The following is a 24,490-nucleotide window of genomic DNA, read 5'->3' on the forward strand; positions in this document are numbered from 1 at the left end:
GAGCCTGGGGAGGGAGGGGTGGTGCTCCCTTTGGCACAGGGTTTCTGGTCTTGCTGAGCAGTGCCGTGGGGTGGGGGGGATAAGTGTTGTGCACAAACACAAGGGGATACTGGAGGTCCTGGGGTCCTTGGTAGAGGCAATGCCAGTCAATCCCTTCCTTGCCATGTTCATGCCGCCTGCTGTAGTGGGGATCTTCACCTGCCTGTCAGGTGGGGAACAGTGTTAATGAAAGGCCATGCCAGTATTTGGTGCCATGGCCGGCTTGACGCTGTTCACAGCATCGTGCCTGGGCTGGCTTCACCATGGCAAGGGGCCCTGGTCTTGCTAGGTTACCTCCTGCTTGTACATCGCTTAGCGGATGTTGCACCATATTTAATTTGTATCTCCCTGTTAGAATGAGGTGTCTCGCCTTTATTTATTTCTTTATTTATGATGCATATTAATAAAAAAGGTGCTGATTGAGCTCCCTGCTACCCAGACTTATCATTTCAGCACATCCCAGTGAAGGGTCTGTGGGTTACCTGTGCTGGGGCACTACACTGCAGGCTTCCTCCTGCATTCACCACAGCATACACCAGACCTTCAGGAGGACACAGGTTGCCCCTAGCAGTCAGACCTGTCAGTTCAGGCCTGAGGGGTGGGGGAGTGGGCACTACAACGAACTCATGGGGAGGCAGCGCTGTTTGGGGTTCCTTTTGCATTGCTTGCAGCCACCCATGCAGGTTTCAGACAGGAGATCACACCATCTCAGCCTGGAACCTGCTTCTTCTGGGTCATGGGAAGGTGAGGGTGAAGGATGTGGGCTGGAACCTATAGTCTGGCACAACTTGGCCATGAATTTCAGTGGCTGTGGGTCACTCACAAGGAAGGACTCCAGAGATTCTAAACTTAGACCCAAAACAGACATTGGGCCTCCAAGTCTGCTATGAACCCCAAGAGCCTCTTCTCTTCAATCCTCAGCAGCTCAAAAGGAGAAGGAAAGAACTCTGCTTGTGACTCCAGGCTTCGCTGCAGGAACAGCTTTCTGGAGTTTGTTACATCCATGTGGACAAATGATGCCCACATGTGCAGTGCATCAAAACTGCTGAAAAAAATCCACAACTGAAGCAGCATAAACCCCAGCTCTGGCTGGGAGCAGCACAGAGCAGGCAGAGCCACTACATGAGCTGCTTTGATTAAGCTCTGAGAGGGGGCAATGGTCAGGGCTGTTTACAAGTTCCATGAAACCAGGCTGCTCTTCCTATGTGCACTGGCTGTCCCAAATGAGGAAGGGGATGATGTGCTGGCAAACAGCCCCCCAGGGTGCTGAGTCAGCCCTGGGGCAGGAAAGGGGATTTCCAGCTGCCTGCATTGTGGGCACTGACACTGAGCAGCTCCCTGGGTGCTTGCTGCTGGGGTAGCCTTGGATGCAGGGGAGGCACAGAGGGGTGGTTACGGTGTCAGAGGCTGGATTTGGGATTTGCTGCTATGGAACTTGCAGCTGCTGAGGTCTTCTTTAGGCTCATCTGGCTCAAGTCAAGCAGATACAGGTTGGTGGCTATCAGATAACCTACGGCAACAAGGAGCTGGCCACAGAGCACAAAGCCCATTAATTCTGCAAGGCTGAAAGTACATGGAAATGTGTATGGGACATTGGGAGAGTATGGGACAGCACTGGAGCTGTGACCAGGTGACCCTGCTGGTGGCCTAGTCCTGGAGGGTCACCTGTAGGATCCTGATGGAGACATGGGCCTATGAGCTCTGTCAGGGTCATGCTAAGCAGGAAGAAGAGGCACTGGGTGTCCATAGATACTCATCATGGGGGGTCCTGCTCTCTGGGAACACTGCTGGACCAGGCTCCTCATATGTCTTGAGGTGCAGAGCCAGGCCAGGGCAGCTCTGGACCAGCACCAAGATGCAGTCAGTCCTGCCTGTTTCATGACACCTGAGCAGCAGCAGTGTCCTCCTCTCCTCCTCCTTGGAGATATCGCTGAGCTGCTGCTCAGCAAAGCTGCTCCTGCCTTCCTTTCAGATATCAAAGCACGTCTTAGCAAAGTTCTGGGCTCTGTGGGTGACCCGTGGGAGCAGAGATTCATCATGGGGGAAGCAAAAGGAGCCCAGTTTCATGGAACAGGAATCTGCTCTGCATACTACAGAATGACCCACATGACTGTGGGACCCAGTGCTGGCAGGAGTAAAGTCGTGGGGTGTCAGCAGAGCTGGGGCAGATTTAGGGAGTCCAGATGGGAGTCCAGATGTGCATGACAATCTGAGGGATATGTGCCAGCTGGGAGGGAGGGGATACCTCCTGGTGTCAAGTGCTAAGGGTTCCTGACAGGTCTCCTTGGACCTTCTCTGCCCAGGTCAAAGGCACTTCTCATCCTCAGGTCAAAGGCACTGACCATGGACACTGGGTGTCAGTGCTGAAGGAACTCGGGAATGCATGTGTCCGATGGAAAGGCCTGATACATGCTGGAAGAGAGAAGGGAATGCCTTTCCTTCCTATGTCCTTCCTGGCTGCCAGATCCCATGCTCAGACTGTAAGTGTGCAGAGGGCAGTCACACACACACACACACACACACACACAATTAATAGAATCAAAGAATGGTTTAGGTTTGAAGGGACATTAAAGATCATCTAGTTCCACCCCTGCTAGTGTGGACAGGAATGTCACTCACCAGACCAATATGCTCTGCGGCCCATCCAGTCCAGCCCCATCCCAGAACATTTGAAATCCCACAAGTTTCCATTCAGCAGCTGTACCATGATGGGCAGGGGCTGCCAGGCTGGAGATGGGCATTGCAGGTGACTCTCTCATATTTGTGGCCACTAGTTTGGGGTCATAATACTAAGTACAAGCTCTAATACTAAGTACAGCCCTGTACTGGCTCATAATACAAAGTACAGCCCTGAGAGCTGTGTGTGAGCTCAGAACAGCTGAACATCCAGCTTTTGGGTCAGCCCAGCTGCAGCCTAGCCTGGGGACAGGCCAGATCCCTGAGCTGCCTCTGTCCCAGCCTGAAGTCCCAGGAGTCCCTTCCCAGCTCCCTGGCCAGACTTGGGGTGGCAGGCCAGGAGGGCTGAGGCCTTGTCCAGCTGCAGGAAGGACAGTGCTGCTTTTGCAGCCCCATCCTGGGGCTCGGCACTGAAATTGGCTCCTGCCGTACTGACTTCCTCCCCTGAGCCCTTCTCTGACTCCCTCAGTGCCTCCAGCTGTACACTGAAACCCACAAGGCCTCCTCTGAGTGAGCTGCAGTGGCGCCATTGCCCACGAGCGGCCTTTGCGGCCCAGGGCCCCTTCCCCTGGCTGGGATGCTCCGGGGCGAGGGCCAGGCTGGTGCCAGCAGCTGTGTGTGTTCTGTGTCAGGGGAGGGCTGGCAAGCCAGGTGCCACTCCTGGAGAGCATCATGCAGGGGAGGATCATGTAAGGGTGGAAGCACTGACTTCCAGCTGCAGGCCAAGACCTTTCCGACACTGGTTTCTCCTCTGTAGTGACCTGTCTTGGTTTGGAAAGACAGGTGCCTGCTAAAGGAGACAGGAGCCTCCCCTGAAATGGAAGATGCAAACCTTCCCCACCCCTCCGAATTGCTATGAATTTTAAATAAACGGCTCTCAGGCAAAAAATATGGGAGCAGGAAATACAGTTCTTTAATAGGGAAGGGAAAAAATAAAAGGATAAAATAAAATGATGCAATACAGTAGAACAACACTGTCAGAGTCAGAGCTCAACCTGACACCCTGTGGGTCAGGGTGTTGGTAGCAGTCCAGTTGGAAAAGGAGCTGCAGTCCTCCTGGAGTGTCAGGCGTGGTTCTGTTGGAGCAGGGGAGTCCTGTAGGAAAGGGGTGTATTCTTCCTCCACAGATCCGTGGAAGTAGAAGCAGCTGCTGTTCCTCTGGGGAGTCCAGTGGAGAAGAGCCGTGTTGGTGTGTCAGAATCTTCCAGGTTATATCTGGGTAGGAATGCTTGGCTCCTCCCTCTGGGAGGAGCATCTCACAATGGGATGCTATAGTTCTTATCAGTCATGTGGTGACATTCAATAGCCCCTTATCAGCAGATGTTCTCTGCTGAGGGACCTTGATTATGATCACTGAAGAAGAGAGATAAGGAGAATTGCCTACTTGACACCAGACAACTGCTATACAGATGGCAATAGAATACATCTTGCCTTGCATCTGGAACATGACCAGTGATAGGACCTGAGGAAACGGCCTGCAGTTGTGTCAGGGGAGATTTAGGTTGGGTATCAGGGAAAGGTTCTTCACCCAGAGGGTGGTTGGGCACTGGAACAGGCTCACCAGAGAAGTGTGCACACCACCAAGCCTGACAGAGCTCAAAAAGTTTGGACAGTGCTCTCAGGCACTCTTGCAGAAGTCCTGTGCACAGCAAAAATTTGGACCCGATAATCCATGTGGGTCCTTTCCAGCTCAGCTCATTCTGTGATTCTCCAATGTATGGCCCCAGTGATGGGGCCCCTGCTTCAGAGGAGAGATGCAAATCTCTTTGCACCTTGTATCACCTTTGGGAACAGAAATCCCAAATGAAAGAAAGGAGCAGGGTATAGTGCTACTGCTGTTGGTCTTCAAGCCCTCTTATGGTTTACAACCCTGGGCAGCGGCGAGCAAGGTGTCAGTGTGTGGCTTTCCACATTCACCACAAGACTGAGAGGAAAATGGAGAACTGAGCTCAGTGCCGGAAATATGGGCCAAAGCTGTTCCCAGGAAAGGGCTGCCTGCTGGTGACAGCCACAACATGCTTTGTTTCCATGATATTGCATAATTACCAAAGACTGAAAAGCTCAGGCATATCTTAATCAGCATCAAAAAGGGGAATTATGTGGAAATGAGGAAACAGATAAAGAAGCACGGTCACAGTGCCCAGCAATCCTGCAAAGAGTTAAGGCACCCTGTCAGAGCTTCTGGTATCAAAAGGTAGAGATGAAGCAGTGGGAATAACGACCAGGGCCAGAGGTTATTCAAAACAGAGAGGGTCCTTCAAAGAGAAGAAGTCATGTCTAGAGGACAAAAATAGTATCAAAGAGATAAGACATAAATTCTCAATAAGGCAGACCAGAAAGTGAGCAAAGAACAGCCTGTAGAAGCAGCCAGCAGCCCATTTTGCAAACACTTCAAGAACTTCAGATCTGCTACAGTCTCTGTAGGGTAGACAGGAGAGCGTGCCTTCACAGCAGAGTGACGTCCCTGTGGTGACACAATTGCTGCAAAAATGGCTCCAATGCCTGAGCCCTACAAGGTTTGTAGTGAAACAGGGCACAGTCCTGGCAGCATGCCTGGACCCTGGCACTGCAGCAGGATGCAGCTTCTTGCCTACCTCTGCTGAGATCCAGCCTGCCCATCCTTCCAGCTGAGCCAGACCTGCTGGATGCAGCTGTCTGTGTGGCTTTCAGTTTGCCTGGTGTGACCAGGAGACGGACCCTCCGGAGAAAGCAGAACTGATTTGCAACACCCGTCCATCCTCCCTGCCAGAGCCTGGGTTACACTCAAAGCTGAGTTTTTGTGATGTGGAGCAAGGGGGAATGTGAAGAAATAGAAAGTCTCCTGACAACTTGCTTTGTCCATGGCTTTTGAGATTTCATGTGGGGCCATGAAGGACTTTCAGAGATGCCAGATACTGGTAACATAGGAGCTGAGAGACATTGTTATGCTGGGAATGTTGCAGAGTGGGACCAAGGATGTGATTTTTTTTTAGGCTTTTTTAATTTTTGGAATTCTCCTACTCCTTTTGCAAAGATCTTCCAAGCTGAAGAACCTGTTACTACTGACACCGTTTGTTTTTGCAGCTCTTTAATTTTTTTTTTGAAAGGCCTAGACGCACAAAGGGGCAGGGAGAAATGACCTCTGAGTTGCTGCTGTAGCTGAAGGCAGAGCACCAGTTGTTTCCCTCCACTCCCCAAACCTCCCAGATACCAGTGACAAATCATACCTATCTCCCAGGTACCTCCCATGCTGTGCCCTGCTGCCATGCCAGAGTCCTGCCTGTACACTTTTTCCAGGGCAGATATGTTTGAGTACAGTGAACTCCCTATGGGTGAGCTTCATATTTGAGCAAAGGAAATAAAAAGGCAGGCTCATGGAGGTGGAGACTCCTGGCCCTGCCATCTCTATTGCTGGAAGAGGTGAAACATAGACAAGGGAGACTGGTTTTCTGAGCCTTGGAGGGAATGTGGCTGGGCAGTCTCCTGCTCTGTTCCTGAGAGATAAATGACTGCAGGAGTATCTGCCCACAGGCAATTCCTATATTGGCAGAAAAAGAAGAAAAACAAGAATTCTACCATGATTTGCTCAGGGTTGGTTTTTTGGACGTGGCTGGGGGGAATATATTTAGAGAGGGCCACCCTGCACTGGCCCACTCAGTGTTGCTGAATAAAGGCATTGCAGGGTGTGCAAATCAGCAGAAAGCAGAGCCTGACCCCCGGTGTGCAAACACCAGTCCTTGCTGAGGAGCACAACAGAGGAGAACCATCACAGGGGAATGCAGCCTGGCTGTGAAGTCTCAGAGAAGACTTGAGGGCTTGTTTTTCTCCTAGTTCTGTGTTTCAGTTGGGATACAGGCCAGGCACATCCAGCAAGGTGGATGGGGATACACAAATTCATCAGCTCCCGCCCTGGACCTCCTCTGATGGTTGGGTCTGCTGCTGTGGGCAGTGCCATCAGCCTCCAGCTGCACAGACAGCCTCACCAGCAGTCCCTTTTCTGCCCTGCTGCTAGTGTTGGCCCCCCACACCTTCATGGTCATTCCTGTTCCCACCAAGTTTTGACAACACAATCTGCCATAGCAGTTGAGCTTGAAGGCTCCAGGGCTCTTGTCCCCTTCTGCCCAAACATCACTTCTCAGGCCAATCCTGAGCACCCAACCACCCCTGCCAAAACCCTGGCTTTCCATCTGTGACACACGCTGCCATGTAATTAAGGTCATCTGTGCCCTTCAGAAGTCCCTTTTATCACAATCCTTACCACAGCAATAGTAAAAAGAAGAGGATTCTCCTGGTGGAGTCACTGCTTAAATATCTGGGCGACTATGGAAGGCACATCTTCCTGTTAAAGCCCAGCCATGAACCAGAACACCTCACAGGGGAGCATCATGCAAGGGTGCAAGCAGGGGAGGAAGGAAACACAAGTGTTTCCTTCTGAAAGGAAGGAAATTTCAGATTTCCTTCTGAAATCTGTGCTGGGAGTGGAGGCAACCTAGCTGTGGGTTAATAGCTGGTCCTGATAGAAAACCTAAAAACTGTGGTTTTGGACAAGAAATTAGAGACAGCAAGATTGCAAAGGGTCATGGAGCTGAAAGAGAAAGAAGGCAGTGCTGACACTGGCAGAGCTTCCCTCTCCAGTGAGGAAGCTTCTTGCACCATATATGATTTCTGTGTGTGCCTGTTTCCTTTCTGTGCTTGCACCACTCACAATCAGATGAGTGTGTAGTGAGGGCAGCTGAGACATCAGTCCTGCCCTGGGAGCATAGGCAAACATGGCCCTGCAATGGATGTTTCTCCTGCTCTTTACACATCTGCTGGCAGCACATAATCGTGGTAAGCCCTATCCCAACAGCTCTGGAAAATCCCGAGCAAAAGGTAAGCAGTGCTCCCTCCTCTGCCCCCAAGAGAAGGTTTTACTGTGCTCCTTTTGCAGAGCCCCTGTGCAGCCTTATGGCGTGCAGGATACAGCAGCTGTATCAGAGAAATCTGACCGATGTCCACACTGGGGCCCAAGTCCACCAGCTGGGTTGTGGTTAGGCAGAGCTCTGCTGGGGATGGAGGGCAGCAAAGCTTGGGCTGCTGGGAAAGCCTCTGCACAGTCTGTAGTGTTCCTCCATGGAGTTGGAATACAAGGTGTCCTGGCACAGTGTCAGCGTGCCATGTCCTGGCACAGAGGAGATGGGTGCTGGTGCCCAGCCAAGACCTGGGGAGCCATGAGCTGAGCCCCTGGGTGTCCAGGAGAGGCTGGGGACAGGACTTATCATATTCTGGGATTGCTCTTTAATGCACTTCCTTGGTGCTGGAAGGATCAGGGCACCCCCAGGGTTCTGCTGGGCTCTTCCTTCCCTGGCTGCACACTTGGATGCCAGCAGAGTCAGTGGGAATTTGCAGGCTCACATGTTGTCTGTCCTCCCAGGAGGCTGCACTGTCTGGCAATTGAGCTGTGGGTGCAGGAACTGTGACCTTGCACTGTTCTCTATCTGTCTTGGAGTATTTGTCTAAACTAATTTTCTTGGAGCTAGGTGATAAAAAGCATGAAACTAGCATCTAATCCTGTCATCCTGGTCCACCGTGGTGCTGTATCTGGGTGGATGCAGGCCAGAGAAAACAATCATCTAGTGGCTGTGACAGAGTACAGGGAATAGGATCAGAATCTTTAATTGCTGATGTGAAGTGACATCAGGGGCTGTGCTGTGCTATGTGAGAGGTGTCACAGGCGCCTGTTTCCAGGGAAAATGTGTGTGGTTGCAGACAATGTAAGCACAGCACGCTGTCACGCAAAAAACAAGGGCTAAAACTGCAACAGGAGATATTCTCCTGCCCAGAGTGTCTTCCCATTGCCCAGATCCCTGCTGAAGCTGTTCTCCCAGGCCAGCATGTGCAACCATGGCTTTCCCGTCTGTTTTCAAGGTGCACGCTAAGATCAGCATCTGTCTGTGTCATGTACAGTGGGGTGCAACAGGGTCCTGTAGGCCTGCAGAGTCTTGTCACACTCTGCAGTTCTCAGTCACCCAGCCATCCCCAGAGGAGTCTGGCACTGCCCGTGACACAGATGATATTGCTGAGTTTGCACCTTGGTGCTTGTGAAAAAAGGAACCAAGACACAAACATGTGCTGGCCACACCCAGCAGTGTGAGCAGCCCTGCCTGCGTCCTCAGCATGTGGGCTCATCCCATCCCGGCACCTCTGCTGAGTTCCAGCCTGATGCATCAGGGTCCTTCTCTTGCAGAGGCACAGGGCAAGGAAAATGGCCCGAGTGAGGCAGGAGGGTCTCTCCCATCCCTGCTAGGGTGCAGTTGGCTGACAGTGGCAGTGGGCCAGGGTAAAGCTGTTGGACAGAGAGAGGGAACAATAGGGTGGGATCCCTGAGCACATCCCCTGGCAGATACCGAGTACAACCTGCTGTGCAAAGTGCCACAGAGAGCAGTGCAGGGAACAACCACAGGCACAGGATGTGGTTTGCCCGTGTGGCTGGTTGATTCAGAAAACATGAATTTTGCCTCCTGTTCTTAGACACGTGTCAGATGTCCTTTAGCATCTGGTAGACCAGTACAGGTTAAAGTTACAGCTCTTCTCACAATGCCTTGTTCAGGACTTGCTTTGCCACGCTCTTTCCCTGCCATGACTCTCAAGCAGAGCATCCCCACGGTCTCTCTGCTCATCACTCTTGAAGACTGCTCAGCAGCTTTGGTTGCTAGTCAGGAGCACTGAGAGGCTCTAAGACCTGTGTTTGTGTTCCCAGTGCCTTGCAAAACAGCTTTCCACTGGTGGAAAGAATTATTGCTTTTCTTAGCTCCTCCCAGCAAGCACATGGCATCAAACACAGCAAGACTGCAGTGCACTTTGCTGTCACCTCTCTCAGCTGCTGAACTGAGCTGCCAAAAGGGTTGAACTTTGCCTACTGCTTCTTAGGTTTCATCTTGTCCTTTCTTCTTTGTGTGTGAGATAATATAATGTAAGAAAGAACACCTTCTGCTGTTAAGCAAAGGGCTGAACCCAGGAGCCTGACCTGAATTATCAGCATAGCTGTTTCTCCTTTCTCCTGACCCTCCCCTTCTGGCCCATGCTGGGCCCTTGTTTAGCCTGCCAAGCTCATAACTCCTTGCAGCAGGGACAGGCAGTCCAGACATTTCTGGAAAAGGCTTTCTAGATTCATGGGTAATAAACAATATCAGAGAAGAAAGTATTCATTTAATAGTATAAACTAGGAAACCCCCAAAACAGTAAATATCTGCCTTTGGAGGCAAATAGACCAACCTTTTGTTACCACTCCTGTCTCAGGCATTCAGTATTTCCCATTTCACAGTGAGCACACATTGCACATTACAAAAGGTGCCTATTTGGTCACATCTACTCTATATTTTCCTTGCTGAAATTTCACTTGACTCAGCATCCTTCCTCTAGCTGGTGCATTCCCCTGTAGTGGTACTCTCCAGTCACTGGATTCTTTGAGTATGGGAATGAGCTGTGGGCTCTGCCTGCCCTTTCTGATCTCTCCCACCCAGCCCGTGGGCTCTGCTCAGCATGGTCCATGCCCAGCTTGGAACGTGGGTGCTGTATCAGCCTCTGTCTGCCCTTGAGCACAACAGGGGCACATCTGGCAGGGCAAAGGGCACAGGGGAGCCTAGGAGGAATTTAAAAAGTGGGGCCAAAGCATCACCTCCATTCCCAAATTCAGAGAGATGCTGTAAGACCCATGTTTTGTTCTCAGTGGCTTACAGTGCAACTCTCCAATGCAACTGGAAAAACAGTGGTTTTCTCTGTGGAAACTGTGGTTGCTTTTCTTAGCTCCTCTCAGCAAGCACATGGCATCAAACACAGCTCAGAGAGCTTGGGAAGGAAAGGATGAGTTGCAGAGGATAGGAATTACCCTGGTGCTTGCAAGGGGCCCTGCGGGCAGAGAAGAAACAAGGAGGGAGCATGAGGGTTTGCCTGCAGGACTGCTCTCCTGTGTAGTCTTTGTGTCCGAAGGACAGACACACTGCTGGCACATGTGTGTGTAGTGGTGAGGTGAGGTTGTCAGCACCACTACCTTCCCTGCAAGCATCCTTGGAGGGAGAATGTTTGGGCAGGCACACGATATTCCCACTCAAGAACTCAAGCACACCACAGCTAGCAGGCAGGGGAGACACGGGAGGATTTTCTGTATGGGATTCCAGCGAGGGTTTATTAAGTTCCATCACTGAAGGAGTCCAGGGACAGAAGACAGTGGACAGTGGAGTGTCCAGGGTATAAATATGCAAAAGAGGGGGTGGAGCAAACCATCAGGGCAACTGAGCACATAGGTGTGGTACAAAGGGCAGGAGCCAATAGGGAGTGCCAGGGTGGACAGGCAGGGTTACATTAACCAATGGGGACACAGGGAGTGAGGAATATTCTAGAAAAAGATCATCTGGGGTAAAAGGGGTGGGGACAGCCAACAGGGAATACAGAACTGGGGAAAATTAGCATTGTGCTGCAGACCACCATGGGGGAAGCCTTCTGTGTCCCTCTAACCTATGGGAGATGCCTCCAAGGCATTGGCACTGCCTTTTTCCCATTGGGCTCACAGGCCTTCACAACTCCCCCTTCTTGTTTAATTAAAAAGGCTTCTCCCATGGACCTCTGCAGACACTTAATAAAACATGGGAGTCTAACTAGCACAACAACAATCATAATTAAAACAGTCCCTTGACAAAGGATGAAACCCATCCTGTGAGTCCCCCTCTTTCAAAGAATTCAGTAAGTTCATCAGCGCTTTTCTGATGTTTTCTGTGAGTTTTTCCAGCCTCTGGAGGCTTGGATTGACCTTGAATGTGAGGATAAGTTAAAACTGCACATCCCGGCAAAGTCTTACAGCTATGTCCATGGGCCAGCAGTAGAAAATCTGTGGCTGCTCAGGCATGTTGACAGAAGATTTTTTATGCTGTCCATGGACAGACACAAACTGTCTTGTTGGAGAGTCGTTGCCAGGGTGACCCAGATGTTTTGGGCTGACTGCGGGACAATCCATGTGGTCACTGTGGTAGGGTGAGGAACATCCAGAGTGTGGTGGTGAGTAGTTGGTAACGCATGGTCATGGCCTAGGAAAGATGAGTTCTTCCTGTGAGTTTTAAAAGGAAACTTGTAACTGGGGAAATATGTAAGTTTGTAACTTCTATTGTCTTCTTCCCACAACACTCCACCCTTTTTTCTGTTTTTATGTTAGAGGGATGTGAGGGAAGTGAAACTAATGTAGCAACTTAGAGTAGAGCATAAAATAGAAGTATTATGAAAGAAAAGGAAGTTAAAAAGTAACAAGATCTTAAGATGAGATATAATTTATCCCACATGGAAAATCCAGTAGGCAGTCTCATGGTCCAGGTGAGGCAGAACTGATTTCAGAAACTGGGTCTGTGCAGTGTGTGGCTCTATTCTTTCTTCTCTTTCTCCTTCTCCAGGCTGTATGTGTCTGGTCTGTATCTTCTTTTTCTGGTCTTCGGACTTTTTCTGGGTGCTGTATCTGTTGGCTCTTGATACAGCTTGATGTTTTTGCTGGTGTCTTGGTTTGAAAAGAGAAGTGGCTGCTAAGGAAGGCAGTAAGCCCCCTCCTTGCAAATTGTTATAATTTTGAAATTAAGGGGCTCTCAGTCAAAGTTATGGGAACAGGAATATAAGTTCTTTATTAGGGAATAAATTTTAAAAAAATAAAATAAACAATGCAGTAACAAAAAACAACACTGACAGAGTCAGAATATGTGCTGACACCCTGTGGGTCAGGGTGTTGTAGCAGCCCCATTAAATGGTGGCTGCAGTTCTCCTGGAGTGACAGATGTGGTTCTGTTGAAGCAGCGATCATGTAGAAAGGGTGTAATCTTCCTCTGAAGATCCAGTGGTGGTGTAGGTGGGCCTGGTCTTCCTCTGGGAATCCAGTGGGAAAGGGCTTCTCCTCTGAGAATCTAGTGGAAAATGCTGCCTGTGGTCTTCCAAATCTCTGATTATACCCAGATAGGAATGCTTGGCTCCTCACTCTGGGCGGAGATTCTCACAATGGGATGATGTAATTTTATCACTCATGCAGTGACACTCAGTGGCCCATTAACAGAAGATATCTCCCCAGAGGTAGGATTGGTTGTGGAAGAGATAAAGAAAACTGCTCAACTAACAGAAGATAACTGCTCCACAGACAGGAATAGAATACACACACCATTTCACACCTAAAACAGCTGGGGATCCACTTTGGGCCTGATCCTGTGGACACACAGGCATACTCTCTCCCCCCAGGTTATTAATGGGAAAGGGCCCATTATCCATTTGGTTTCAGGGTCCTTGATTAGCACAGGTGGCTTCTTTATGAGCTCTGGTATTATTTAAGAAGTGCCTGACAGTGGGGGGATGTGGCTACCCCGATCAACACATGTGGCTTCTCTATGAGCTCTGGTATTATTTGAGAAGTGCCTGACAATGGGGTGATGTGGCTCTGCAAATGAATTATTAAGAAAATTGACAACATAAAGAACCTCGGACAATCTTTCAACGCTTGATAAGGTTTCAACTTCCCCCATGCTTCTGATCAAGGACCTGCTTGATGGTACGGTGGGCCCTCTCTACAATGGATTGTCCTATCAGGGAGTGGGGTATGCCAGTGGTGTGCTTCACCCCTCACTGGCTAAAAACTGCTGGAATTTGTGGGAAGTGTAAAGCAGGACCATTGTCAGTTTTTATTTTCCAGCCCAAGGTGGAAAATGCAAGGAGGAAGTGTTTGATTACATATTTTAGCTTCTCTCCTGCATGAGCCAAGGTGAACACAGCCCCAGAGAATGTGTCAATGGACACAGGAATGTACTTGAGTGTCCCAAAGGGAGCATAGTGGGTGAATCAGTCTGCCACAACTGCAGACTTTCAAGGCTGTAAGGGTTAACTCTGGCTCCCATAGAAGGCAGGTTAAAGTTTTGGCAACTGTGGCACAAGCCATCAATTGCCCTGGCTTGATCTTGTGAAATTTTAAATATTTGGATAAGGGCTGGAACATTCTGATGAAAAAATTGATGGCTCAGCTTCGCTTGGTTGAATATATCAGGCAAAGTAGTTTGTACAGGCATGGCCAGAGCATCAGCCCTCTGATCACCTTTGGCAGTGAGTCCTAGGAGCTCGGTGTGTGATCTCACACACATAATATGGTATGGTTGCTCTCGATGGAAGAGTAGATAAACTAGTTTCAAGAACAAATTGTGTAAATTTGGGTTGGAGACCTCCTCTAACAATGAATGTTCAGCTCTCACAGCTACCCCATCAACATAGGCCAAATCTGTGACCAGATTTAGAGGCTGCTTGAACTTCTCAAAGGTCCTGACAACGGCTGCTAATCCTGTAATCTGTGGGGATCCCTGAACAATTCAGACATCAGACTCCCATTCCTAAGTGTCTGGCTTCTTCCAAGTCATAACTGACTTGTGGGATCTGCCTGTGTGTTCCAAACCAAGACACTGAGCCATCAGTAAAAACTCTCAGTGCCTTCAGAGGAGTTCTACTTTTTTATGATTTTGAAACCAGATTAAAGGTTGAATAAAAAATTTTGTGTTTTGGGAAACGAGTTGAAATTTGACCTGGGTAGATGTCAAGAGTGAACTGGAGGTTCTTGTTTGTCTAGAGAGTATCCAGATTTTTAATGCCAATAGTAGGTATATGCATGTGAAATCACACCGCACTAAGGTCTGGAGGCGTGCTCTGGCCTTTGTGATGAGCCAAGCCATCAGGTCTTGGGGTGTTGTAATGGTTTTGATTGGTTGGTAGAGTTGGAACACCCACTATATAATTAAAAGTTGGTCCTTCTAAGTGGGGTCTCATTGAAGAATTAATCAATGGAATTTGGCCGACTTACCCAAAACTGCAAAACAAAAAGGCAGGCTAGGGTCTGCACAGTGGGCCTGTCTTGTGGTCAATGCTTTGGATCTCGTTGGTCAATACCTTTTGGATTCCTACCTTGGCCTCCAGAGTGATGGTGTGCCCCAAGCTGAGGTCCTCGCAGCTTCGCAGAAGGTTGAAAAACATTGCAAGGTCCTCTGTCGTGATCCCCATCTGATGCTCCTGCAGAGCTGGTGAAGATCCCTCAGGGTCTTTGGGTCATCTTTGATGGTGAGCTGCTGAGGTATGATGGTCTGTTTGCTGATTCAGAGTCCAAGGTAGGTCCACAGGCAGGTGTGCTGAATCTCTTCTGTTGCAATTTCAAATCCTGCCTCCTTGATGACATGGATGGTCTTTTTGAGCACAATGTCTAAATATGCGTCCCTCTGGGTACAAATCAGAATGTCACCCATGTAGTGGAGGACAATGGTGTCTGGAAAGTTTGTTCTGATAGGTGCGAGAATGTGGGTCACAAGCCACTGGCACAAAGATGGAGAGTTCTTTATGCCTTGGGGGTGTACCCTCCAGTGGTATCTTTTCAGGGGGCTTGTGTGTTCAAGGATGGGACTGAGAAGGCAAACCACAAGGCATCCCTGGGATGGAGTGGGATGTAAAAAAAGCAGTCTTTAATGTCAATGACTGCCAACCTCCAATCCCTGGGGAGCACTGAGGGTGAGGGCAGGCCGGGCTTCAGGGGACCCATATCTTCAATGACCTCATTGATCTTCCTGAGGTCATGCGGGAGCCACCTGTCCTTGCTGGAGTTTTTGATAACAAAGACAGGAGTGTTCCAAGGGCTGTTCTTTGGTACGATGTGGCCCTTGGACAACTGCTCCTGCATGAGGGACTCGAATGCTTTCAGCTTTTCAGCTGGGAGGGACGACTGGTCCACCCATACCAGTTTGTTGGTCTTCCAGGTGAGTGGTGGAGGGGCAAACTCCACAGTGGCCCCAACTAGAACTCCTGTGGCATTGAAGAGGTATCTCGCCCTTACCCCCCATTAAGATAATAGGTCACTGCCCCATTAGGTAATGGGAGCCCTTACCATGAATGGTTCTACTGTGGCGATTCTACCCTCAGGTCCCTCAATTAGGACGGTCCTTTTGCTCCTCATGGAGGTGGCAGCTCCTGCAATCCCAGAGATCACCCTATTCACAGGTACCAATTTCCATCCAGTAGCCACCAGAAGCAGGCAATGATGGTGACATCAACTCCAGTGTCCACCATCCCTGAAAGGTAGATCTCCTCTTATTTAATACTTTTGAGTGCTGTGGGAGCTCTCACAACTACCAGGAGGTGTGGTACAGTTACAAAAGGATAAATAGTGAGGCCCCCTCACATTGAAGTCAAGAGTGGGGCCGTGTGGGAGAGGCCAGCCAAGCTCATGAGCATTCACAACCCACTCAGCTCCTAAGGCTGCCTCAACTGCAGAGTTTCCATCTCCTCAAACTGCTTCTTGCTTCAGGCTAAGCCTCATATGACTCTTTTCAAGCAACTTTGTTCACATTTCTGTGGTACCTCCATGATCAAAGAATATCCATCAGTGAATAATCTTCCTAGAGGCACAATTCAGGGCCCTGAAATGCAAATTAAAACATGGGAAATGCTTTCATGAGTAGCTCTCACCTGACTGAAATACTTGATGCTCAATTTGCCAGTCTGGGGCTATTTTTTTCCCACTTATTTGTCAGGGGTTTCATTCTGTCTGAGGGGGTGCAGCTGCTGTGGTCCATTACTGCATGAGGTCTGCAGAGCACACCTGGTTTCCTGGGGAGTCCTGATGCCACTTGGGTGTAGTAGGAAGCAGTGCAAACTCTCTGGCTGCACCCTGGTAACATTGGACAAAGTTTGGACAGCTACAGCTAAATTTGTATGGTGGAGGAACACTCTCAGAGACTTACAGTTGTTGTGTGAAAAGCAGGGTCTGGTCAGAGGGTAGAGACCCAAATGCAGATCCATGCAGAGAGGCAGCAGCACTCCTGTCAACAATTTAATGAAAACTAATATGAAAATTTACTTCAATCAGTTGCCCAATCTACATGATGCAAAACATAACCAAACGTGCAGCTGGTGAAATACCCACATGCTCTAAGCCCCTTCAGCCCACTCAGATGAGGGGGTGTCACTTGCCTTGGGTGAGGATGGCAGATATATGGGATGGGAGGTACCTGCTCCTAGGAGCCAGCAGATGATTTTGAGAGGGATAAAGCAGAGGAAATAACAAGTGTAACATCCAGACCAAAAGCAAAGTGGCAACTCAAGTGGGATTTTGCTGCAAACAAGTGTGCCTGTGGGTGTGAGCAGGTCATGTCCTGCAGAATGACAGGAATGCTGATGAGTGGTGCCAGCAGAGTCTGGTGCACTCCCACAGGCCCTGTATTTGTGGGAGAGAGCAGCGTCCCCCAGGCTGCTGGAGCCCTCTGGCTGGGGTGTCTCCACAGCAGCAGGTGGACAGGATAACCCTGTGGATAACCCTCCTGCACTGCTCCAGAGGGTGTGGGGAGGGATAAAGCAGCTGGGGCATGGGGCTCATCCTGGGAGGTGCTGTCTCTGCCACCCCTCTGAAGAGACAGGCATTGGCACCACTCCAGATAGAACTCCACCATCCTCATGGATGCTGCTGGAGCCCAGTGACCCTCAGGCTCTGCCTCCTGGCCTTTGCACACAGGAAAATGTAAACTTCCCTCTGACTGGGACCCCAAACTGCGGTTCAACCCAAAGAAGAACAGCTATGCCTTGAACGAAGTGGTGCAACTCAGCTGTTCTGGGGAGTTTGTGCCATCTGTCCCACAGATTCAATGCATTTCCGGAGGGGCCCAGATCCTGTGGAATGAGATTCCCACCTGCAAGGGTAAGCACAGCCCTGCACCACCCTGACCCAGGGTCCTGAGCTGGTGGCAGGCCCTCTGTGACCTGGTCACGCAGATGACAGTGCAGGAATGGCAGACCTGGATGTCTTGGCTTTGCCCATGTCCTGGCAGTGACAAGGCTCTTTTTGTCTCAGCACCTTGCTGTAGGCACCTGCTGGGGTCTGTGCTCCTGGGAGGGGTTCAAAGGCAGGAACAAGGCTCCCTGCACTGGGGGCTGCTGTAGGCCCTGTGCCTTCCAACAATGTCTGGGTGTATGGCCAAGGTGGTGGGAGAGGATGGAACTCTCTGTGAAGACTGGGAAGGAATTCAGTCCCTGCCCAGCCTTTCCCAAGTGGAGCCTGAGTTGGGAAGCCTGCAAGACTGTAGCAGGCATGGATGGGACTGCTCTTGGGGTGGTCTGCTGCCACCAATAACTCTGTTCTAGGCTGCAACAGAGGGATCAGCAGTTGAGTGTGGTAACCAAAGGAGATGGGCCCTGTCCAAATCTGAGCAAGAGATATCCCAGCAGACCACTTCCCATCCTGCTTACATGAGCTCCTTCTCCTCTCCTCTGTGCAGAGGGATGCCAGCGGCCACAGTGGGACTCACAGCTCCAGTTTAGCCCAAAGCAGAGATTTTACAGGGTCAGTGAAGAGGTGACACTGAGCTGCTTTGAGAATGATGATCCTCCCCTCGCCGTGATCAGATGTGCAAAAGGGAAGAATGCTTGGGAGGTGTTGGATATTTCAGGAGAATGGCAGAGGTTGGCACAGAACCTGATCTGCAGCACAGGTAAGTTGTGAAGCAGTAGGTCTCCCCTGCTAAGTGCACTTCACCCTGTGGAGAGGACCTGGACATGCTGCTGTATCTGTGAGACACCTTGGGCACAGCTCAGAGTCAGGTCCCACTTGGGAGCAGTCTCCAAGGTGGACAGGGTTAGAAGCCGTCAGCGTGGGACAGGTTTTCTCTATCCCTGCATCTCCCAGTCTATTCCTGAGTTGTATGTCACGAGGAAGTCCCAGGGGATCCTGACTCTCACTTTTCGCCTCTCTCCCGGTGTCCTGTATCACCTCCTTGCCCAGGCACATGCTCTGTTTCTGCTCTTGGAGGTCCTTGGGTTTCCTCATGGTGTGGAATGCTGACATTACCCACAGCTCATCATGGAAAAGCCTTGGTCCCACTCCTGCCTGAGCATTCCCTTGGACTCTCACGCTTTCTCCCTCACAGAAAAATGCCCAAAACCTCAGTGGGACGCAAGACTTCAATTTTTGGAGAACAAAGCTGAATACCCACAGAATAGAGAACTGACACTGACCTGTCCCAAAGGCCTTGAGCCCTCCTTCACCGAGGTCAAATGTACAAAGGTAATTCTGACAGTGAGCACTGGAAAACCAGTCTATGTGGATGCCTGGTGGGGCAGGAGCAGCACAGGTGCCTGGACACGCATTGAGGAGGATGTCCTGTGTGCGGGTAAGTGAGGCTGCAGCAGGTCTCCCGTGTGTCCCCTCTACCCTCACCCTCCCTGGGGCTCTGTTGCCTGTGCAAACTGCTGAAGAAGAAAACACAGCCAGGAGACAACAGACCAGGCAGAATCAGCTGGGCAAGCGGAAATCTCCTGCAGTGGTTCCTGAGCAGGCCAAATCTGGGGCTCCCAGATGGGTGCCCAGGCCAGGGGCAGGATCTGAGGCTCCCACCCAGGTGTCCATGGAAGTTCCATTATCTCTGCTGTGCCTCCAGGTGCCACCCTGGAATGCACAGGTCTGCTTGTTGCCCTGCTGGCCCATGGATGGCCTGGGGGACACCTCCTGCAGCTGCAGGGGTTGGAGCAGAGGGGAATGAAGGAGCCCTGATGATGCAGGGCTGGCTCAGCCCTTGGCACTGGGACAGGAGGCTGATTGGGATGGATCTGGGAGAGGAGGAATGCCATCCATCAGGGGATGGAGATGCAGAGCTCTCCCAGGCAGAGACACAGCTGTGCTCAGTAGGGGCATGGCAGTATATGGCAGTGCTCAGGAGAGATGCACAGGGAGAGATAGGATGGGAATCTCTCTGTTTTGGGCTGTGGGAGGTGGATAGGAGTGGCCACAAGGGGAAGTGGGTGGATAGGAGCAGATTCAGCAATGAGTGATTCTTCACACTTTACAAGTTCAAGGAAAGCCCCTTCCCAACAAGGCTTGCCCTCAGGTCACATCCCAGCAGATGGATGTGTCACCTTCCCTCTCCCTTCATTGCCTGGAGGGGTTGCTGGGGATTTCTCTCTCACCACTCACCCATACTCACTTCATCAGCTCATCACCTCCAGTCCATCTAACACCCACTTTCACCTCTGACAGAAGTGTGCCAAAGGCCCCTGTGGGACTCCAGACTCCAGCTGGCACCAGACCAGCAGAACTATGAGAAGAATGAGAAAGTGATGCTGAGCTGCCCTGAGGGTTTCCAGCCATCCTTCAGTGAAATCCAATGTCAGACTCAATTCCAGTATGATGATTATGAGCCACTTGGGTACAAAGAATTTTGGCTTGGAAGAGACTCCAGAGGTGCCTGGGTCCCCATTCAGTCCAGTGTGGAGTGCATTGGTAAGGAGGGACCTGGAGCAGGATAATCCTTTGCAGGGGGAGATCCTGAGAACATCTCTGAGGGGGGCACCATGGCAAGGTCAGGGTTTTTCCCTCGGCCCAGCACTGTGAGGAGGGAGGCTGTGGAAGCAGCTCCTGCTTCCAGGCCAGGAGGGAATGTCTCCTGTAGGGCTCTCCCATGGCACCAAAGGATGGCTGCAGCCACACAGCTCAGAGCCTGCTTTGAGGCAGGCAGGATCCCTTTGCTTCTCCCTGTGAGCTGTGATGTAGCCCAGCTGGGGACACACCCTCCTGCCTTCCCTCTGTTCTCCCCAAGATCTCCTGATGTTGGACTGAACAGGAGCAGCTGTGCCACTGGAGAAATTCACCCAATGGTTGACATTCAGTTTCCTAGTACAACATGACCCCAAACTCCTCCTGCTCCCCTTTCAGAGGGCTGCCATGACCACCTCCAGTCTCTCCCTTTCCCTCCCACCATGCAGAGTGATGAGCAAAGTTGTCTGACTGCAGCATCCTTGCCTGACTTGGGTGGGAAGGGAATAAAGTCACCTTCTGGCAATCTTTCCTTCACAGAAGTGCTCCAGGTTGACCCTGAGACCTTTGAGATTTCCAGCACCAGCATCAAACTGAAATGGACCTGCAGGTTCCCCGATGCCTGCCAGGGCATGAGGGCCATGTGCCGGCTGGCAGCGCCTTCCTCCCCTCCCTGTGAGGCTCAGGAGGTGAATGTAGAGCAGATGTTGCATGGCCAGGAGGGAACATTCACCTGCTCCCCTTTGCAGCCCTTCACTGAGTACAATGTCACCATTGACTTGCCTCCCATCGCAACTCTCTTCTCATGGTTCTTCACAACACAGGAAACAGGTAAGTGCACAGAACAGGGAGGATAGATGTTCCCCTCACCTGTCAGCTCAGCCTGATCATTTGCTCTGTCCAGGGATGTGCCTGGATCAGAGCTGCTTGGGTCCTGTGGAGCTCTGGGGAAGGGGCTGGGAGAGCCCCGAGCAGGGCACAGCCCGTTCTCATTGTGCCACCCCACACCACACTGCTGTGCTTCCCACTGCTGCAGCACACGCAGCCTTTGCAGGGGACAAACCCTTCCCAGGGAGTCCCTTTGCAGCCTGTCCCTTGGCCAGGAGCTGCTGCAGCCTCCTCTGGCCTCAGGCCCTGCCCATGGCCCTGTGTGTGACCCCATGGTCTCTGCTTGCAGTGCCAGACAAACCGGAGCAGCTGTGGCTGGATCCCGACAGGGGCTCTCTCCACTGGAGCGCGCTGCCCTCCTGCAACGGGGAGATCATCGGATACCAGGTACCCAGGGACCAGGGCAGACCCTCACCTCCCGGCCTGGAGCTCTGTGCAGGCACACTGGGAACTGTGGTCAAGGGACAGCCATAAGGAAATACAGGAGGACTGAGAAGCTCAGGGCTTCTCATATGGAGCACATCACCACAGTGCCTGTGATATTGCAAGACCTGTCCTTGGGCTCAGCCTTTCAAACGAGCAGCCTCCCTCTTCCCTTATCAGAGATCCGTCCCTTTGCTCACAGAGGTTGCTGTTGACACATCCTCAGTGGTGGCTCCAAATTCCTCCTCTCCTCTCCTGTGTTTTGAGCTCCCCGCGTGGGGCTGAGGCTCCCGCCCGTTCCTCTCCGGAGCCTTGCCCAGGCACAGGGGGCAGGCACAGGGAAGGGCAGGCTGGCAGGGACGTTGCCAGCTGCGGGCACCTTCCCAGCGGCCAGCCGGGAGCTGCTGCGTCCCAGCCGCGTCTCCTGTCCGCAGCTGAGCATCACAGCCAGGAACGCCGGGGACAGCGGCGTGCTGGAGACCGAGCGGCTGCGCCTCAGTGGCTCCGTCACTGAGCATCGGCTGCCGGAGCACAGCCCTGGCAGCAGCTACGCCGTGATGATCCAGGGACTGACGGCTGCTGGAGCCGGGGCTGCGCTGATGAGGGACTTTCACAGCAACAGCAGCTCCGGTGAGCTTTGCTGCGGGGCCTGGCCCGGAGCCCGGCCACAGCCGAGCCCTGCTCGGCGGCCTGCGCTGCCCGAGGCCGTCCCTGCTGCTCGCCCGGCCCTGCCGATGCTCATTCCCCGCCGTTCCCCCGCAGACACCCCGCACGCCCAGACCATCAGCTGCCGCAGTGCCCGCGACATCGCCCCCTCGCAAGGGACGGCCGTGCTCCCGCTGCTCCCCATCGCCCGTGGCTCTGAGGCCGCCAGGTGAGCGCAGCCCCGCGGCTCTGCAGCCCCGCCGTGGCCCTCCCCACGCCGGCGCTGGCCTGCAGACGCCTCCCTGCCCGTGGCCCGTGCCCTGTGCCACTGCCTTTGGGCCCGCAGGGAGCACCAGCTGATCGTGGCCTCGACGCACAACGCCTCGCTGATCGAGAGCATCTGCTCGGGGCAGGCACGGCTCTCCAATGCCAGCGTGTACCTGGCCGCTGTTCTCAACCTCAGCGCCCCCACGGACTTCGTGCTGGGCGACGGGAGCCGCGGGCAGGGCCTGCACAACGCTGCCCTCAGCCCGGGCCGGGACTACACGGCCCTTCTGCGCCTCGTCCGCCTCAGCCCGCAGGTACCCTCGCGGGGCTCCTGCTCTCTGCGGCGGCTGCCGGCCGGGGCTGGGCCCTCGCTGCCTCTGGGCTGCCTCTGAGGCCACGCTCCTGTCCCATGCCCTGCCACCGTGGTGTCCCTGGGCTCCCGGACACAGCCGGCTCACTCGCTGGGCCTGCGGGGGAACCTTTGCCCCAGCTAGGCCCGTGCTGCAGGCGTGGGCTGAGCTCTCCCTCCTGTCTCCTCCAACAGGCAGAGAAGTTCACCTGTGTCTGCTACAGCTTCTCTCTCGGTAAGTGTCTCCTTGCTCCTGGTGCCCAAGCCTATCTCCTGCCTGTTCCCTTTTGCCAGCCTGGCAGCTTCCCTGGATGTGAGCCGCCCCAACACAAGAGCTGTTGGGTCTCACGTGGAACAGAGTGAGATCCTTACACACGGGATGATCCTCTCTCTCAGAAGAAACCTCAGCCAGGGCACAGGCATACACACTTGCACATACCCTTTGCCATTCGTGGGGCCATTGCCAGCAGAAGGTCAGGCTGTGTCACTCACCCCTGCCCCTCTGTGTTTGTTGCAGGGCAGACTGTGGGCCAGTGGCATTGGATTGTGATTGCACTGGTTCTGCTGCTGGCAGACCGCCTTGTGGTTGCAGTTATCCTGTGGCTTGTGCACTCCAGGTGAGTATGGAGGGGACAGGTTCAGCAGGTAGGAAGGGGACAGGGTCAGCAGGTACATACACAATGCCAGTTTCTTACTCCCCTTTGCCCTTCCAGGAAAAGGAAGTACTTGCCCAACAAAACTCAGGAGGATAATTAAAAAGGTAGGAAAATGCAATTCTGCAGACAACCATCACAGAGAGGACTATTGGGCTGCAATGAGAGCAGCAATCTCCCAGGAGAACCTGAGTTTCAGGAGAAGCAGCAGTTTGTACACTGCACTGATACACCTCCTGATTTGCCTTAGCTGGGGATGGTCAGGATGGCTCTGCCCCTGAGCCCCACATGGAGGCAGAGCCTGGTCCCAGGCAATGCTCCCTGCCTGCAGCAGGGACAGGGTGAGCAAAGAGAGCATCCTGAAGGCTCAGCTCTTTGATTGACCCATGTCTGTGCCATCCCTCCTGGGGATCTGCAGGGAGGGGTCTCAGGAAGGTCAGGCTGAGGGGCTGCTGCTCTCACCTCAGCACCGACAGCACCTCTGGGGCCCTGTGGTTGGCACAGCAGGGATCAAAGGGTTGGGCTGTGGCAGGCACTGCAGTGTGCTCCAGCCTGTCTCTGACACTGGGTGCCCTTTATCTCCACAGGTAAAGGTGGCTAGGCTGGAGATCAGGCACTTCAGCCCCAGCCAGGTCCATGGAGATACCCAGAGCAGTGAGGATGTGGAGAAGATGGGAAGGATAACCGCAGCCCAGTACTGATGCTGCCATGTCCCCTGGCTCTCCTGTGACTGTGACCAGCATGGGGTTCCCTTCCCATGAAATTCATCCAATTCAGCAGGGCAAGAGGAAACCAGAAGGCCCTGGAGGGCTGAGTTTTTAATTCCTCAGCCCCTTCACTTCCCAGGGTTTGCTTACTGCTTTTGTAAGGCTTTTGAGTCTGGCTTTCTGTAATCCTTTTATTTAGGCTCTGGTTTCATTTTTGCTTTCCTGGAAGCAGGACTTGTATGCCAGATTTCCCAGTGCCAGACTCACACAGGCGCAGGTTCATGGCATTCTCCTGCTGTCTTCTGGGTTCCCAACCCTTCTGCCCGCTCTGCTGGTAGTCAGCCAAACCCAGGGCTTTGCTTGGCCAGGCTGGACTGTTTTGTGACTCTGCCTGTTCTGTCTGGACAACAAATAAAGGCTTATGGATTGGAGGGGCTGCCTGCTCCCCTCATTGCCCCGGTGGGGTGATATTCCCCTGCAGGGAGCTGACTGTGCCTTGTTGAGGGGAGCCACGAACAGGGCTGCTGTGATCCTGTATTCCTCTAGT

At 52.4% G+C, this 24,490-nt stretch overlaps 1 protein-coding gene across 1 annotated transcript; it reads left to right on the forward strand.

The window, feature by feature from the left end:
• Window positions 1–15,365: 15,365 nt before the first annotated feature.
• On the forward strand, window positions 15,366–24,350 carry LOC311165577 (uncharacterized protein; the record flags this gene model as incomplete). The annotated part of the gene is made up of 15 exons (XM_084225652.1): window positions 15,366–15,470; window positions 15,582–15,711; window positions 17,222–17,404; window positions 17,982–18,194; window positions 18,630–18,872; window positions 19,736–19,978; window positions 20,552–20,842; window positions 21,189–21,286; window positions 21,757–21,952; window positions 22,085–22,196; window positions 22,314–22,548; window positions 22,779–22,818; window positions 23,101–23,200; window positions 23,297–23,343; window positions 23,824–24,350. 14 exons carry the CDS (start codon window positions 15,366–15,368, stop codon window positions 23,337–23,339), a joined length of 2,232 nt encoding a protein of 743 aa, XP_084081778.1. The 3' UTR covers window positions 23,340–23,343; window positions 23,824–24,350.
• Between the last annotated feature and the right edge of the window lie 140 nt (window positions 24,351–24,490).

This window comes from Fringilla coelebs, assembly GCF_963513975.1.
Source record: "Fringilla coelebs genome assembly, chromosome: Z".
Classification (NCBI taxonomy): Eukaryota; Metazoa; Chordata; class Aves; order Passeriformes; family Fringillidae; genus Fringilla; species Fringilla coelebs.